The 16,733-nt window shown below is 46.0% G+C and overlaps 1 protein-coding gene across 1 annotated transcript; it reads right to left on the bottom strand.

Moving 5' to 3' along the window:
• Positions 1 to 5,444: 5,444 nt before the first annotated feature.
• Positions 5,445 to 7,021, bottom strand: LOC109760900 (GDSL esterase/lipase At3g09930-like). The gene is made up of 5 exons (XM_020319705.3): positions 6,967 to 7,021; positions 6,558 to 6,794; positions 6,161 to 6,450; positions 5,792 to 6,068; positions 5,445 to 5,689 (listed from the first exon to the last, which is right to left on the bottom strand). Exons 1-5 carry the CDS (start codon positions 7,019 to 7,021, stop codon positions 5,445 to 5,447), a joined length of 1,104 nt encoding a protein of 367 aa, XP_020175294.1.
• Positions 7,022 to 16,733: the final 9,712 nt, after the last annotated feature.

Below are 16,733 nucleotides of genomic sequence, written 5' to 3'. Positions count from 1 at the left end.
GTTTGCTTCCATTTGCTTTGTTTGGTTTTGTGTTCCGTGAGACCTAAGTTCCAGACATATGGTGTGAGACATATGCTACCTTATCCTTATCATATCTTTATCTATGTCTCTTGTCATTTAGTATCTCATGAGTAGCATGCTTACTTTGTCATATTTCCTGCTCTCATGTATCTCGCTTAGGTTGTTGGTCTCTAAAATACAGGAGGAGTGTTGATCCTAGTATGTGTGCCGTGCAGTCCAAAGCACTTATCTTGATGGCACACATCTCGGGGGAGCCCGTCTATATTTTAGAGATTTGGGGTCTGCTTATGTCCTTTGTCTGTTCCCGTTTGTGCAAATCCACCAAAAAGGGGGAGATTGTAAGGGCATTTGTATCCCTTAGATATTTTGGTGATTGATGACAATGCTTTTGCGAACTAATCGTGTGCATTGAGTTTTTCAGAGATTCATCCTTTGGCACGAGACGATTCCCTCCCCTCGGAGTTTGAAGCGAAGACGGTGTAGTACTTTTGAATTAGTTTGGTGGACTAGTTTCGTAGGGATCACCGTACTATCAAGAGGAGGTCCGCTTTGGAAAGGCTAGGGTGGAATCATCACGTACACTTCCTTTGCACACCCTCCGAGCCTTTCCGCTTCGATGATGAGCTCGTTCCCCTCTCTCAGTGTGCCCTCTCTGGTCCCAGCGGTAGTACCGCGGGCCGGAGCGGTAGTACCGCTTGGGTGCTACAAGCGGCAGTACCGCTCCACAGCGGTAGTACCGCTGTAACCCCCAGCCGTAGTACCGCTGCGGCTTCGTGCTAGTACCGCCTCGATTCGAGGGGTCTTTTTCCGTGCCGGGTTTTACGGTACTAGCCGCGGCAGTGGGAGGGGCGGGGGGTAGTACCGCTCGTGTGCGGTAGTACCGCCCTGACCAGCGCGGTAGGACCGCTCTCGGCCCAGCGGCAGTACCGCGAGGAAGAGCGGTAGTACCGCTGGCCAAGCGGTAGTACCGCTCTCTGCGGGGCTGAAGTGGGGGGTAACGGTTGGATTGCTCCCCCCACTATAAAAGGGGGTCTTCTTCCCCAAAGTTGACCCACCTCTTCCCCCAAAAGCTCCATTGTTGCTCCAAGCTCCATTTTCGCCCGATCTCTCTCCCTAGCCAATCAAACTTGTTGATTTGCTCGGGATTGGTTGAGAAGGCCCCGATCTACACTTTCACCAAGAGAAATTTGATTTCCCCCACTTATCCCTAGCGGATCTTGTTACTCTTGGGTGTTTGAGCACCCTAGACGGTTGAGGACACCGCGGAGCCATAGTCCATTGTGGTGAAGCTTTGTGGTGTTGTTGGGAGCCTCCAATTAAGTTGTGGAGATTGCCCCAACCTTGTTTGTAAAGGTCCGGTCGCCGCCTTCAAGGGCACCAATAGTGGAATCACGGCATCTCGCATTGTGTGAGGGCGTGAGGAAAATACGGTGGCCCTAGTGGCTTCTTGGGGAGCATTGTGCCTCCACACCGCTCTAACGGAGATGTACTTCCCCTCAAAAGGGAGGAACTTCGGTAACACATCCTTGTCTCCACCGGCTCCACTCTTGGTTATCTCTTACCTTTACTTGTGCACGCTTATATTGTGTTGTATCCCTTTCTTGCTCGTGCGTTTGTTGTTGTTGCATCATATAGGTTGCTCACCTAGTTGCATATCTAGACAACCTACTTTGATGCAAAGTTTAAATTGGTAAAGAAAAGCTAAAAATTGTTAGTTGCCTATTCACCCCCCTCTAGTCAACTATATCGATCCGTTCACTCATTTAACTCGGTCTATAAACGATCTTAAACCAAAGCTCAGCTCGACTCGTTATTCTTCGAGTTCGAGTCAATTCGAGCCGAGTTACGAGCTGCTCGTTTAGCTCGCGAGCTTCGAGCTTTTTTTCCAGCCCTAGCTAAAACCTTAGTAGTAGCACTGTATTTTGGACAGCGCTACTACTACAGCTAGCATCGGTGGGCTCGTTGGGTCCCACTTAGTAGTAGTGCTTTTTCCCTTTTACAGCACTACTGCTAAAGCATTACTTGTAGCGCTGCCCTAGACCAGCGCTACTACTGATGCCCTACCTATAAGCATTTCCCTAGTAGTGTCCGATAAGCAGTCACTTGATCAAGAGAGTGCACGTGATAATAATGCTGACCTAGGCAGTTAGAGGGGAAATTCTGAACATAAGGTCCTCGGATTTTTTGTGTGGTAGGGCCTGTTTTAGAGTTTGTCACATGGCCTCGGATTTTGCCGGCCCGGCCTTGGGAGGTGGCCGCCACCAGCAACTAACACTAGCTGGATCCCCGCTGCCATCGGAGCGTCGCGCCCCCGACCTGCAGCAAGCCAGCGAGAGGAATCCCACCGCCATTGGCCACCAACGGGCTTGGCCCAGTGGCGTGAGTCAACGATGGTCAGGAGGAGGGAGAAGACGGGAGGTGGCGGCGACCCTAGGGTTCCGTTTGAGTCACTCTTGGGAGCGACGCGGGGGCGTTGTGTGACCTTGTTATCTCCATCGTTTGTGTTTTGTGCCACCATGCCTCATTGCAGCCACCTATCAAGTCTTTAAATTACAACCATGCTTTATAACTGATGCATCTCTAGAAATTCATCACATCATTTAACATGCACTACAAAGTTTGTACTCGACAAAGCATTTTCTTCATCATCTTCACTTAGAATTTACTACCTCCGTCCTGCTTTATTGGCCCCTTCTTATTTTGTGCCAAATTTTGACTAGGGATTTAATTAACAAAATGTTAATGCATGTCACCAAAAATTTTATCGTTGGATTCCTATTTGAACATAGTTTCTAATGATATTATTTTTGATGACATGCATTAACATTTTGGTAGTTAAATTTGATGTCAAAATTTGAAGCAAAATACGAGGGGACCAATAAACCAGGACGGAGGTAGTAGGGAAGAACTTCCTTTAACATTAGCATTCAATAATATAAAATTTCTGTTCCATATTGTATTTTTAAATACAAAGTACCTTGTGTAGTACATTCAGTTTTAATCTATATTACTCCAAAAATTCTACCTGCAACATACTTCCTCCGTCTCGGTTTATAAGGCATGCGCGTCATTCTAGGTCGACAATTTAGCTAACTAAATTGTATTATATTTGATGAAAATATATGTTTGGAAACTACATCCGCTTAAGAATCCAATGATATACTTTTGGTGACATATAACTCATAATTAGCTAGTCAAATCGATGACCTAGAACTACGTGCACGCCCTGTAAACCGAGACGGAGGGAGTACTAAATTATACTATTAATGTAAAATTTATGATATTTTAAATCATTTGATCCTATTTAGGTATTAAATGACTGCTCAACTCTTTATTGGATATAATTGAAATCTGAACTACATGTATCTCAAATAAGGTCTTTAAATTCAGACAAAAATAATTTTTAACCAATTCTGTATATTTTCAGCCCGAAAAGAGTATATTATAATTCGAACTACATGTATCGTCTAAATTTTGAAATACCAACTTAAGGTACATACCTTGTGTATTACCTATAATAGCGCAATTTTTAAGTCCTGTAAACAGTACCGGGGCTTTGAGATTTTCCATGATTTGTTTGTTATATGTGCCTAGAGCCCATAAAACTTCAACAATCAATTGTGGCACGACCTTTTCCCTGTTTCCTCCAGTGCTTAACTTTCTGTTTGATTGCATGATGGTGGGGAACGACAACGGCTTAAATAAGTTAGCTTTCCAGATGCATTATAGAATAGTGGATTTTACGGTGGAGTTTATGATAGATATGCCAATTTTAGACTGTGTTTCAGAATGGCCAAGAAAGTTTTCACGCCAATGTTTTAGCATGTATTGAGTGCATTTGAGGGCAGTAATGAAGCTATATATGCCTAATTTAAATTGTGATGATCTTGACTCCATGGCAAGTGGATAACTTCATATGCCATGCCAGGTTTACGCCCTAGGCATTTTCGAACCTAGAGGTTTTGGCACACAGAATGTTGGTGGCCACTGAAATTACCAATGGATGGGCTCAAAGAAAAATCGAGTAAGGCAGGAAAGGGTAGGAATATATTTTCCATGGCTTAGTTAAAAAAGACCCTATCAATTATTTTCAATTCGGGTAATCTCTGTTGCTTGACCAGGTATACCTTCGGTTTAGGAGGGGTCGCTTTGCTTGCAAATTAATAGCACTATTTAATTTATTAGCTGCAGCTTCCCGGAAGGATGAGTAATCTTTGTGCAATGGGTCTCTCATCACGTTGAAATGCACAAGGACAAGCCAGGGATATATACACATTAAGAGGGGCGATGTCAAGTGAAGGAGGAAAGCACCCTTTATCATAGCTTTTTGAGAGGAAGATTGGTTAAAGGGAGGCTACGGTGGAGACAAAAACATTAGGAAAGATGGGTTTGGAAAGTGGTGGACAACAGGAACCGGATTAAGTGCTTGGAACATATAGCGCCAGAGAATTCCGCCATAGGAACTGGCCTGTTGCCGGGTTTATTTATGAGGGAGGAACTACTTAGCCTTTTGGTTGTCAATTTTTTTTTGAGTTTTGATTCTTGCAAGAAAGCGATCAATGTGGGGTTGAAGGGCTTCATACCAATCAGTTCAGGAAGGACGTCACCATATTTTTCGGACAAACAAAAAATTAAGTCAGATATAATAAAAACGGGGTCACAAGATGTATACAAGAGCAACGTTACTGCACTTGCAGACTAAATAGCTCAATCTAGCGGGCGCATGGTGAAGTCATTTGGAAGGGTCGTGCATCGCGGCCTCCTCCTCGGCTCGCAGCTCAGAATCGGGTTGTGTGTGCAGCACGCGCAGGGTTACCACACAGTCTTTGAAACCACAATCTTCTAGGGGACCCCCTCCTAACTAGCAAACTATCTGCGCATGGTCTACTCCAATGGTCAGTCACACACCTCGCATCAGCCTTATTTTCTGGTTCATTGAGCAGTGCCGGATGGCTTCGCCTCGACGGACATGGCCTCGGTTAACCCGTGCACCGTGCCATATAATAGCAACCCCAACATGCACGACGCCATGGGCAGATGAACGAGCATGCGTACCGATTAGAGTATAATCTTACTGACCCTGTCATGAGCTCAAACCCATGCATATGCATGCACGCTATATCTCACTAAGCCCAAGCACGTTCTCATTTGCTACTAGATATTGACCCACATATAGGACCAACTTTTCAATCTCAACTAATATATAGGGGATAAAACAATAAGCAAATTAATACCCGTTCATGTTTCATACATAATAAAGAGTACTGTACTGACTAAAACTCCATCAAAACACAAGGAGAAAAAACTCACAACCTTCTTCCTAAACACGCATGCTATTTATAAAGATAACCTAAAAGATATTGCACCAGCAACTGGCTAGCCATCAAGCTGCTGCATCATGCAACGTAGTTTTTTTAGGCCAATCATGCAACGTAGTCCTCATCAAGAAACTCCATCAAAGGCTGTTGCAGCGCCTTCATTACAGCTTCCCACCCAGCATGTGTTGGGTGTGTCTGGTCCCAGTAGAACATCTTGTCAGGAGTTTCACATAGGTCGTACAAGCGCTTCCCTGAATGGCTACGCTCTCCACAGTACCCTCCCTTATAGGCACTCTCGCAGCACGGGGTCAGTTTGCCCTTGAAATTCTTGGACTCAGCCGACCCTCCACCTGCATGCATGCACAAAAACAATTTTGCATAGTTACATAATCAAGTTCATACATTGGAAATCAGATTTGGCTTACAACATACACGCGGATATGTGACTTTACCAGGGGCATGATTGATGATGTTAGTGAAAGCGGTGTAGAGGTCCAGTATGTGAACGTTGTCCCTTTCTTCGAGCATTTGTTTTAGATACTTGTTGTGCACGGATGCACCATAATTGCCGAGAAGGTCACACGTGGTGTAGTTGTTCGAACTAGTATGCAAAGGCGTGCAACCAATAGGATGCAAGTTGTTTACTAACACCTTTCTCACACCAAGCATCTGCAGTTGCGCCACATTATCTAGGATCTCAGTCGCCACGTTTCCGACATAAGTATCAAGCTGCACGCAGGAGAAGTTAATTAGCAAGGTGGAGATCGATATATTAATTGATGGTGTAACTTGTATGTGTGAGTATGATAGCTACTACTTACATCATCGAAGCTTGTGTAGAAGCCAGTCTCAATGTCGGAGTCGCTCATGTAATCATTGCCGGAGATGGCGATGAGCGCGACGGAGTGGTGAAGCTGATGTGTTGAGATGACCCCATCCTTGACAAGCCTCTTGAAAGTTTGAACTTGTGCGGCAAGTGTCGGCACCTTCTTGGTCTTCACCTTGAAGACACCAGCGCCACCAGAAGCAAAGGTCATGCCAGATGAGTCACAAGATTGATCTTCTGTGAGCTCGTACGCTGGAGGGGCTTCATGGAGACCCAACATCCTTGCTGCAAGGACAAGGCAGTAGATAGGAATGATTATTTTGGATGCACCTAGATGTATAATAAAATTCTCTAGCTAACCAAATACTTGAATAATATTTGAATACACGTACCTATAAAATCTGATTGCATCCTGTAGTTGGAGAAGCGCCCGGTCAAAACAGGAGACGTAGAATAATGAGAGTTGAGATAGGAGCCGTAGGGGTAGCTCCATTGGCGCGATGTCTTTTCACCGGTGATGTTGGGACGGTTGCCGTTGTCGACAAAGTCGTCGCCGAAGACGAACATGCTGGACCATTGGTTCCTCGACCCCTGGGCAGAAGGTGTGCCTCGGGCCTCCACGCGAGCAGCTGTAACATAGATCGATCATGTCAGTACGTGCGTGCGTGCATGCTCGAAGAACATGACGAACAGGGCAAGATTGAAGTGATGTTGTAATAACGCTAGCAATAGATATCAAAAAGGAAAACAAGGCGGCACGCTAGCAGCAAACATCTGAAAGAAAGACATGGGCGTGCGTACCATCAAAGCAGACGAGGATGAGGAGAAGACAGACAACAGCCGGCGGAAGCTTCATGGCCGCGAAGCCTGCGAGGGCAGCCGTCCGGCGCCCGGCGAGGAAGGAGATGATGGAGATGGTGCCGCGGAGGATGGGATTGGATCGTGGCGTGGACGTAGGGCTATATTTATAGGAGGAAGAATGCAGGTGTACCTTAGTGTCCTGCTCTTGTTAACTTCGATTCAACTTCTTACCTCTGACGATCAACTTGCAGGAGAAGCGCATGCGCACGCGCATATCTTTCACCGACCTTCCTTTAAAAAAAAAAGTCTTTCACCGACCTTATCTCGTTGAAGTTCCGGATTCATCCTCAAGATTCCGCCGAACCTACGAGTCCGCTTCCCCTCCTCACCAGTGAATGCTCCTCACGTACTCATCAGGGTCATTTTTTCTCCGTGCATACCGAATTTTATGCCCGATGTACCTTCTAGATCGTGGCCCCTCTTTCCAGCCAACACAATGTGGGTTTAAACCCTGTTCCCGAGTACTGAAATATCAAACTCCTATATAAGGAGCTGTATCCATCGTTGTAAAGTAAGCTTGACACTTTTTCTTTTGTGTGGAAAGTAAGCTTGATACTAATAGAAAGAAAAACACCTTCATGCAAGATTCAATGCCTCTCGCTCCTTCCTCGCTCGTGTTCATAGCTCATCACTAGGGCTCGTAGCTCATAGTTCAGGCTAACAATTCGCATCATAGCCTCTCGTAAAGCATGCTAAGGGGCAGTGAAAGGAAACGTGATTAGCATCCTCCGGGATAGCGCAAACCATGCAATTCCTGTTGGAGGGCCCACCGCATTTAGCCACGCTGGTAGTGGCCAGGAGACGATTATGAAACATTTGCCAAAGGAAGATTTTCACTTTAAGAGGGAGACTAGCGATCCATAGCCCCCTAGCTACGTCCAGCAAGGGCCCTTCGCAAGCTTGGCATACAACGACTTAACCGAGAATTGGCGAGAGGCAGTGGGTGCCATGACATCATGCTCATGTCAGCAAATAACATAATATTGACAAGCCTCCCACACAGCGAGTCCCAGTTGGTGGCTTCTTTGGAAGAAAGCTCACGACGGAAAGAATCGCTGGCAGGAGGTGCTGAGAGCCTTGGCCATCGAGATATCTGGGACAACTGCAATTGCATACAGATCCCGAATCTTCATCCAAAGGGGATCAAGTTTGAGTCACGAGTAAAACCAAAATCTAATGGATTTGTCATTTTCAATCTTGAATTTAGCTCCTAAAGCGAAGACTGGTTTTAACACTTGTTAGTGCTAAAACCGGCGGATCTCGGTAGGGGGTTCCAAGCTGATGATCTCGGCACGACGGTAACAGGAGGAAAAACGGACACGGTGTTTACCCAGGTTCGGGCCCTCTCGAAGAGGTAAAACTCTACTCCTACTCTTGTTTATATTTTGGTGATGGGGTACAAAGTACTAGATGATCTACCTCGGGATCATATGTATGAGTTCTATCCTCTAAAACCTTGAAAATGTGCCTCTATAGACTAAACCCCTCGGCTTATATAGGCACCGAGGTATTTAGGGTTTACACGTGGTAGGTTACAATCTAGAGATAAACATGTGATCATTCAAATACACCTTGAATTCTACGCCAACTCTTCGGAGGTCTCCATCTTGATTACGCCGAGCACCAGGGCACACATGGCCCATTCTTCAGTTGTTCGTGAATAATTGGCCTGGCCCATGAATGGCAAGCCGATGTGATGTGTACACCCTAATCCAGGACACCGTCAGTAGCCCCTGAACTAGTCTTCAAGCCAAGGGCATCGGGTGTTTCCTCGCAACAGCTTCATTATCCTGGTCTTTGGCTTCGTAGGAGAGTTATGTCTTCCATGTCGGCTTCAGAATCCGAGGACATATTCAAATCCGAGGTCTTCTTGTTGAAGAAGAGAGCCCGCCATTGCTACCTATAAGATCGCCGAGGGCCCTGCCCACAACTGTTGACCTATAGCAGTGGCCAAGGCCAGTCCTGAGATTTCGGGGGCCCAAGGCGAAGCTACAACCTGAGGCCCTTTAAACCTAAGGCCCTTTAAAATAAAGGTTAAAATATTTACCAATGTATATATATATATATATATATATATATATATATATATATATATATATATATATATATATATATACACGTGAAATCTGGCTGACAAACATTTTTGGATTACATAAAAAAAAGCATTCATATCAAATATATAAATACCTTACGTAATTGCATCGTTGATGCTACCAATGGATGCGTTGCAGTCTTCCCTCATCAGCCTCTCACCTCTGGACCGGCGATGGGAAATCCATGCATAGTAGATCCTACAGGTTGGAGATCAAACATCACACATAGGTCTGGTCGCACGGTCGGAGTAGCAAAGGGCGAATGGGGCTGTCATTTCTGAGAAAACAACGGTCAATATTTGATTGTTTATCAATCATTTGGTAAGTGAAATTGACAATTCTATACCGGAAAAAGGATACAACAATACCCCATATTTTCTTTAGAGATACCATGCACAACAGGGCTAATAGGAGTTAATCAAATGTCAACCTACTCAACTACAAGTTGTGATCTTCCTTGATAAAATCCAGAAAAAACATAGTATTGCATCCTGCCCGTTCCTTTCTGATTTTGCTGCTGCCCTATATGTTCGGTTCCTGAATTGTTTGTATCAGCATCATGTCCACGAGTCATGGGAACAAAGCTTTTCCATCTTCATCACTTAGCCTGTCTGGATAGTAGGCAACATATAACGAATCATATCGAGGTGAAGGTAACAGTCAAATGGGATGTGTGAACAACGGAGGAGGGAGATTAGGAAGGAAAGATGGGTTCATGACGTACAATATTGGATCGGCGCGGCCGCGCGGAAGAACTGCACGTAGTAGTCAACGAATTTGTCCCACAAATCAAAGTAATACAATGGTTGCAGCGGCGCCAACCACAAGCTAGGGCTTCCCCGCGATGTGGAATGACCAGGAAGGATCTCAGCGGTTGCGGGGAGCCAGGAAAGAACCAATTCCGTTTGCTAATCAAGCGATCTCAACATGTCGAATGCGTCATTTGCGCCGTGCACTGCAATTGTTACTAGGCCTTTTGCGGTTGGGCCATACCCAGTACACATTAGCACATAGGATATACCCTAGGTTGGGACCCCTTTGTTTCGGGGGTCCTGGGGCGGCCGCCCCTCCCCCCCACTTAGGGCCGGGCCTGGCAGTGGCAGGAGGTCAATGTCGAGGGCCACTTATAAGCTCGCTCGCCACTACTGGACTTTTTTCGCCTGCCATTGCGAATCTATTCTGCAATATTGTTGGAAACATGGAGTCGCCCTAACATAGTCCTTTTTTCATCTGAAAGTAATGGCCGATGTCATCATTTGATTTTAATTGCCACACTACCTCTAATAACAAAGTTTTGGATACACTCGCGCCATTTAGTACAGAGTTTCTTCATTCTCAGGGCTTGTTGAAGGAATGTCCATTTGACCTTGTCACAAGACTTCTCAAAATCAATATTGAGAACCACTCCACTAATGTTTTTCTAGTGCATCTCATGAACGGTGTTATGTAGGATTAGTAGTCCATACAGTATGTTTCTTTCTTTCATGGAAGTCATTTGAGATGGCCGGACGACATGGTCAGCAACCGTGTTGAGCCCATTTGTAGTCACTTTGACGAAAATCTTGAAGATGGCATTAAAGAGACATATGGGTAAATATTGCTAGATCCCACTACTAGGAAATACCTTACTAGCAGCTTAACAGTAGCGTGGGGTAAAAGCCCCACGATGCCGTTAACTAGCAGCAGCGCGGGCATACAACCCACGCTACATGTAAGACTTAGTAGTAGCACGGGCCCGCGGCCCAAGCGCTGCTACTAAGTGGGCCACGGGGCCACCCATGGGTCTATCCTTAGCAGCGCGGGCTTGGTAACACGCGCTACAACTAATATCTTAGCTGTAGCGCTGGGTCCAAGACCCGCGCTCCTACTAAAACTACACGTGGGCACGTGGTGGGGCCAAATTAGCAGTAGCGACGGGCGTCAGATGCACGCTACTGGTACTGACCTTAGCCGTAGCGCGGGTGGCCTGGCCCGCGCTACTGCTAAGCCCACCATATCCCCGGCCAGCCCGTCAGTTTCCTCTCCCTCACCACACTCACTCTCACTCCATCTCTCTCGCGTGTCATCGTCACCCGCGCCGTCGCCAGCCACCGCCGCGTGCCACCATCACTCGCTGCCGTCGCCCACGCGCCACCGCCACCAAGGTAGCTCCTCCTACCTTCGTCCTCCTCCCTCCCTCCCTCCTTCCTCCCCCTCCTCCCCCTCCTTCCTCCTCCCTCCCTCCCTACTCCCTCCTCGAGCACCCTGTCCCCGAGTACAACAATATGCCCACGGTGCTCAGTTGTGCCCCACCTTAGCAAATATCTAGCCCTGCATGTTGGCTGTACCAAAACTTTCTATTAAGTAGATAGAGCTGCCGTGACTTAGTAGTTAGGTATAGTAAGCTGCAAAGTATAGTAACTAGCAGTTAGGAGTATTTGTCTAGGTAGGTTTAGTACCAGTCGGTTCAAACTCATATATATGGAGATGTATCCATCGTTGTAAACTAAGCTTGATACTTCCTTTTTTTTGCGGGAAAGTAAGCTTGATAATAATAGAAAGAAAAACAGATTCACGCAAGATTCAATGCATCTATTTCCTTCCTTGCTCGTGTTCATAGCTCCTCACTAGTACAGTTCGCATCATAGCCTCTCGCAAAGCACGCTAATGGGAGCGAAACAAATCATGATTAGCATCCTCCGGGATAGCGCAAACCGTGCAATTCCCGTTGGAGGGCCCACTGTGTTTACCCACGTTGGTAGTGGCCGAGAGGCGATTACAAAACATTTGCAAAAGGAAGATTTTCACTTTGAGAGAGAGCCTAGCGATCCATAGCCCCATAGCTACGTCCGGCGAGGGCCCTTCGCAAACTTGGCATACAACGAATTACCTAAGAATTGGCGAGAGGCGGTGAGGTGCCAGGACACCATGTTCGCGTCCGTAGATAATGCAATATTGCCAAACCTCCCACAGTGAGTCCCAGTTGGCAGCTTCTTTGGAAGAAACCTCACGGCGGAAAGCAATCGCCAGCAGGAGGTGCTGAGAGCCTCAATCACCGAGATATCTTGGTCAACTGCAATTGCATACAAATCATGAATCTTCATCCAAAGGGGATCAAGTTTGAGTCACGAGTCAAACCAAAATCTAATTGATTTTTAATTTTGAACCTTGAATTTAGCTCCTAATGTTTTTCTAGATGCATTCCAAATTTCCAAGATGCAGGATGTCGTATCGAAGAACAATCTATTCGGAAAGTATTTAGCGTTCTAAAGGTCGACCCAAAGATCTTTCGCATTGTGAGTGTGCTTCCAAATCCACTTGGAGATAGTGGCCATGTTCACGAGTTTAGAGTTAATGACCCCTTGCGCTCCCCAGTTTTTTCGGTGGCATACTCCAGCCCACTTAACCAAGTGGTATTTCAGGTTAGTTCCTGCTACTTCCTAAAAGAACCAGGATCGCAGAGTGTCTAACTTGGCGCGAGCCCCATCAACCAAGAGAAACATCGCCATGGTGAACATAGGTAGCAAGGAAAGCTGAAACTCGTAAGAATGTGTCTAGCTCCCTAGGATATGAATTTCTTGCCATGGGCAGACCCTGCCAGCTAGTTTAGAGAAAAGCTGCTCCCACTCCGCAATGGGAAGTTTTTTGTTGGAGATTGGGGACCCGAGGTTTTGCAGTTAAGCAGGTCAGCAACCCAATGACTTTTATTTAGCCAGAGCGCGTCAGCCACAAAGTTAAAAAGGAACAGCGAGAGCGGATCACCCTGCCGCAAGCCTCGCTTGTTCCTGAAGAAGTGCACAACTTCTCCAGCAATGCAAATTAAAGTTTGGCCTCGGGACCAACTGAAGGACACAGTGCACCCAGCCTGCCTCAAATCCCTTTCGAAGCAAGACCTCACACATAAACTCCGAGTTCATGCGATTGTACACCTTCTCAAAATCGAGCTTGAGAAGAATCCCTTGTTGTTCAGTGCATTTTAGTTCATGAACAATCTCCTGCGGCACTACTAGACCCTCGAGGATGTAGCAACCCTTAGTGAAGGCGGACTGACATTTGCGAATAATGTGTTGTGTGATTGCGGTCAGACATGTCGCAAAGTCTTTCACATAAATCTTAAAAGGGAAGTTCATCAATGGGATAGGATGGAAGAGTTGAATGGATTCTTCCCCTTTTAATTCAGGGATAAGAGAATGCATTCCAAAATTAAGCATATCTATATTGACCGTGCCTACCATGAAGCCATTAAAGATTTCATACAGTCCCTTTCAACGAGGCCCAATCCTCTCAAAAAAAGGCCCAAAACCTGCAAAAAAGGCCATTGGCCAGACATCATGGCCGGGGGCAGTACCTACTTTCATTCACGACATCGCTTCGTCTATCTTTTGGGGTAGGGAAGTTACTGCAAACGCGTCATTTTCTTGTTGCGAAACCCTGTTAGCTTGATCCCACAAATCCGTTTGTTGTCGTTGGGATGATTCTAACATTACTAGAGAGCGGTAAGGAAGGTCCTAAACCTCGCTAGGTTCAAGTGTGATAGGGAGAGATTTTTGGTTGGTTCAGGCCCCTCTTGGAAGAGTAACAAGACATACATCTTGTGCTCTTGGAGCTTTCTTTCTCTACACATGAGTGTATGATTACAAGGGATGCGATCCCCAATCTATGTGAAGGGAGCTAACTTATTTAGAGGTTGCCTGCCTCTTTTTCTTCCCCATTACAAGGGTTCAGTTTCGATGCCATAATTACCGGCACTACAAGATGTATTGTATACTTTGAATATACAATATATGTCTCCCATAATAATCATGTCACTTGAGTTACCTCATGGCGGTTCTACTCCCCACGCATGTCTACCGACACAACCGAGTGACTATCTTAGTTGTCCGAGCGGAACATCGTCGTGAGGTCGTCCGAGTGAACCGGTGCCGGGAGATCATCCGAGTGAAGACGCGTTTTAGCTTGGTCCGAATAACCTTCATTTGGATGCTTCATAATCTGAATCCTGGTGATTCATGGTGTAGGCCTAGTGCGCTCTAGTGATTATAAGGCCACTGTAGGCCTACCCCGAATATATAACCACATCATTAGCCCCTGAGTCCATCGGGATCTTTGCCGATAGTTTTTTTAGAGCATGAATTTCAACAGAATTTTCGGAAAAGTCGATATCCCTATTGTTTTACTTGTTATAGGGATCTTCATAAAACTTGCTCGGATAAAGATCGCGATGGATTTTCAGTGCTAAACTTTCCAGGGTTCGAGCTGGAAAATTGAGTTGTAGGAAAAGTTTGGTGATACTCATTCGTCTGCTAGGGGAGTCCGACTAGTGATCCGAATATAGATGTATCGTAAAATCCGAGTGCCAGATTTGACGGATGGTCTCATTCGCTCAGAGCGATGCCATTCAGTATCCCAGGGAAACGTCAATTTTAGTCAGCTCCAGATACACTGTTGTGAATTTTGCACTTTGAAACCTAGAAGAAGGTCCAAATAGATACGTTGAGGAATGCCCAATTCACCTTATTTCAACTCTTTGCATTATTTATTATTGAATCAAAACTTCTCCCGAGTGACCATCGCTTCATCAATGATTCATCTGAGCGGTACAAAGTGATTTTGGTATTTCTCTGAGGAAACAATGGGATTTTCAACTTAAATCTCGAGAGTGATCCGTGGAATCTCGGGCATACATTGTGGATACTGTAGCAACAATGATGACGTGCTTCGAGAAGCATTGATTCGCACACCCCACCATGCCACTTGCGTTGTAACCGTCCCATTGTGGGCATTGGAGGAATCATCGATTCGGTCGCTTTGTGGCTGAGATTCGTTCCTGCAACACGTCCCTTTGTTATCAATAAATGATAGAGGGGGTGAATTGGAAACTACCGTTCCCCACTCCATTTCACCACCGAAATCGCAGCTGCTCCATTCCTCTCCCTTTGTTGGTGCTGCCGTCGTCGCCTGCCATGGGGAAGGACAAGAATCTTGCCCTCGTTAGGAAGGAGAAGAATAAACGGGCGATGAAGGCCTCATCTTCCTCTTTCGCTCCGCCGCCCGGATGGGTCCAAGGGAATTGGTTGCCATCTAGGGTAACGAAGAAGGAGGTGAGGGATCTCGCCGCCGAAGGATTCATGCCAGAAGCGGGATGGGGGTTTCCTGACGCCAGCGAAGTCGAGCCGGCCCTGAATCTAGATGAACGGGTACTCCTCACAGCTCATATAGATAAGGGTTTCTCTAGGTCGCTGCATCCTTTCTTTCGTGCATTTCTGAATTACTTTGGCGTGCAATTCCATCGCCTGCCACCCAATGTTCCATGACTTACCTCGCCAGTTTCGTGTTGCTCTGCGAGAAATTCACTGGTACTGACCCTCATTGGGGTTTTTTCAAACGCAACTTTGCTTGCCGCCCGCAAAATATAAAGAAGGGGCCTTCGAGTGCTTCAAAGACAAATATGGTCCAATCGTGTGGTTGTTTACGAGTCCAGGTTAGAGAACTAGGACTTACCCTGCGATTAATTTTGCAGAAACTATCAAGGGGTGTCAAGGGCCTTGGTTTTATTGCAAGGACATCCCGTACCTGGGTGCACCATCGGTCTCCCCCTTTCTCCTCAAATCATGTTGCAGCTCCTTGTCCATATAGCTTAAGGGGAAGAAAAGAGAAGGAAAAGCATTTCCCAATCAGAGAAGATGAAAAACCCAATAAATCACTCTGTGGACCAGGGAAAGCAGCTTGTTAGTCTAGGTATATCTAGGCCTTGATATGCCCACTTCTCAAAGCGCCATAGAGGCATTCGCATTATTAAAGAGATGCACCCTAGGCCAGTCTAAGTTAGCATTGTTCTTGTCCACTCCCGAGCAGATCAAGTTGAAATACCCACCCACTACTATTGGCAATGGAGCCCAGGAGGGAGCCGCGACATTAGATTGGATTTCCACCAAGAAATCGGCGGAGCGAGTTTGATCTGCTAGCCATAGACCACCATTACCACTCACTCCTTCAATCCCTTCTGGATTGACCTTTCATTTCATTCTCTTCTTGCAACAAGATGCGAGTCTCTGCAAATTTTTTGTACATCCCATTAGCATCAATAATGGTGGAGAGGACGTTTTTTTTTGTACATCCCATTGGCATTTCTCACCCATCCGATGAGGTATTGCCTTGTGACCCTTATTTTAAAGTTCCATCTCCGAATAGGTATCGGACCAATGGCGGGCCTCTCCCATACATTCTTGATTATGTATGCAAAGTCTTCCAGGTGCAACCATTTCAATTCAAACTTCAAACGGTGGCGAGCAGATGGGCTTCTAAAGTTACAATCAAGAATGACGGTGCACACGATACGATATTGCCTTGATACGCTCTTGGTCTCGCACGTTTAATAGTGGAAATTGTAGCTCTCATTCCGTACCCATGAGTACCCTACCGAACTTCTCATATGCCGGTTATTGACCCAAGTGAATTGCCGCTCCGACATACTGTCTTCCCGAAGATATAAGCTCGTCAATCACAGTAATGAACAGGAAAGGTCAGTGTGTGTCAAAGTGGTGAGTAGAAAGCCATGACACAAATCGCCAAAAGGAAAGCTAGTTATTGAAAGACGCAAATTAGAGTAAACAGTTGTATGAAAGATAATGCAGC

Source organism: Aegilops tauschii, chromosome 7 (genome assembly GCF_002575655.3).
Source record: "Aegilops tauschii subsp. strangulata cultivar AL8/78 chromosome 7, Aet v6.0, whole genome shotgun sequence".
Taxonomy (NCBI): Eukaryota; Viridiplantae; Streptophyta; class Magnoliopsida; order Poales; family Poaceae; genus Aegilops; species Aegilops tauschii.
Note: the sequence above shows the minus strand (reverse complement) of the source record. Positions and strands in the feature narration are given on the sequence as shown.

Excerpts from the sequence above, each read along its gene's own strand:
- LOC109760900 (XM_020319705.3), bottom strand. The coding sequence starts at position 7,021 with ATGAAGCTTCCGCCGGCTGTTGTCTGTCTTCTCCTCATCCTCGTCTGC. Across the intron at positions 6,451-6,557 it reads GATGCAATCAGATTTTATAG|CAAGGATGTTGGGTCTCCAT; the intron begins GTACGTGTATTC and ends TTGTCCTTGCAG. Across the intron at positions 6,069-6,160 it reads TCTACACAAGCTTCGATGAT|CTTGATACTTATGTCGGAAA; the intron begins GTAAGTAGTAGC and ends TCCTGCGTGCAG.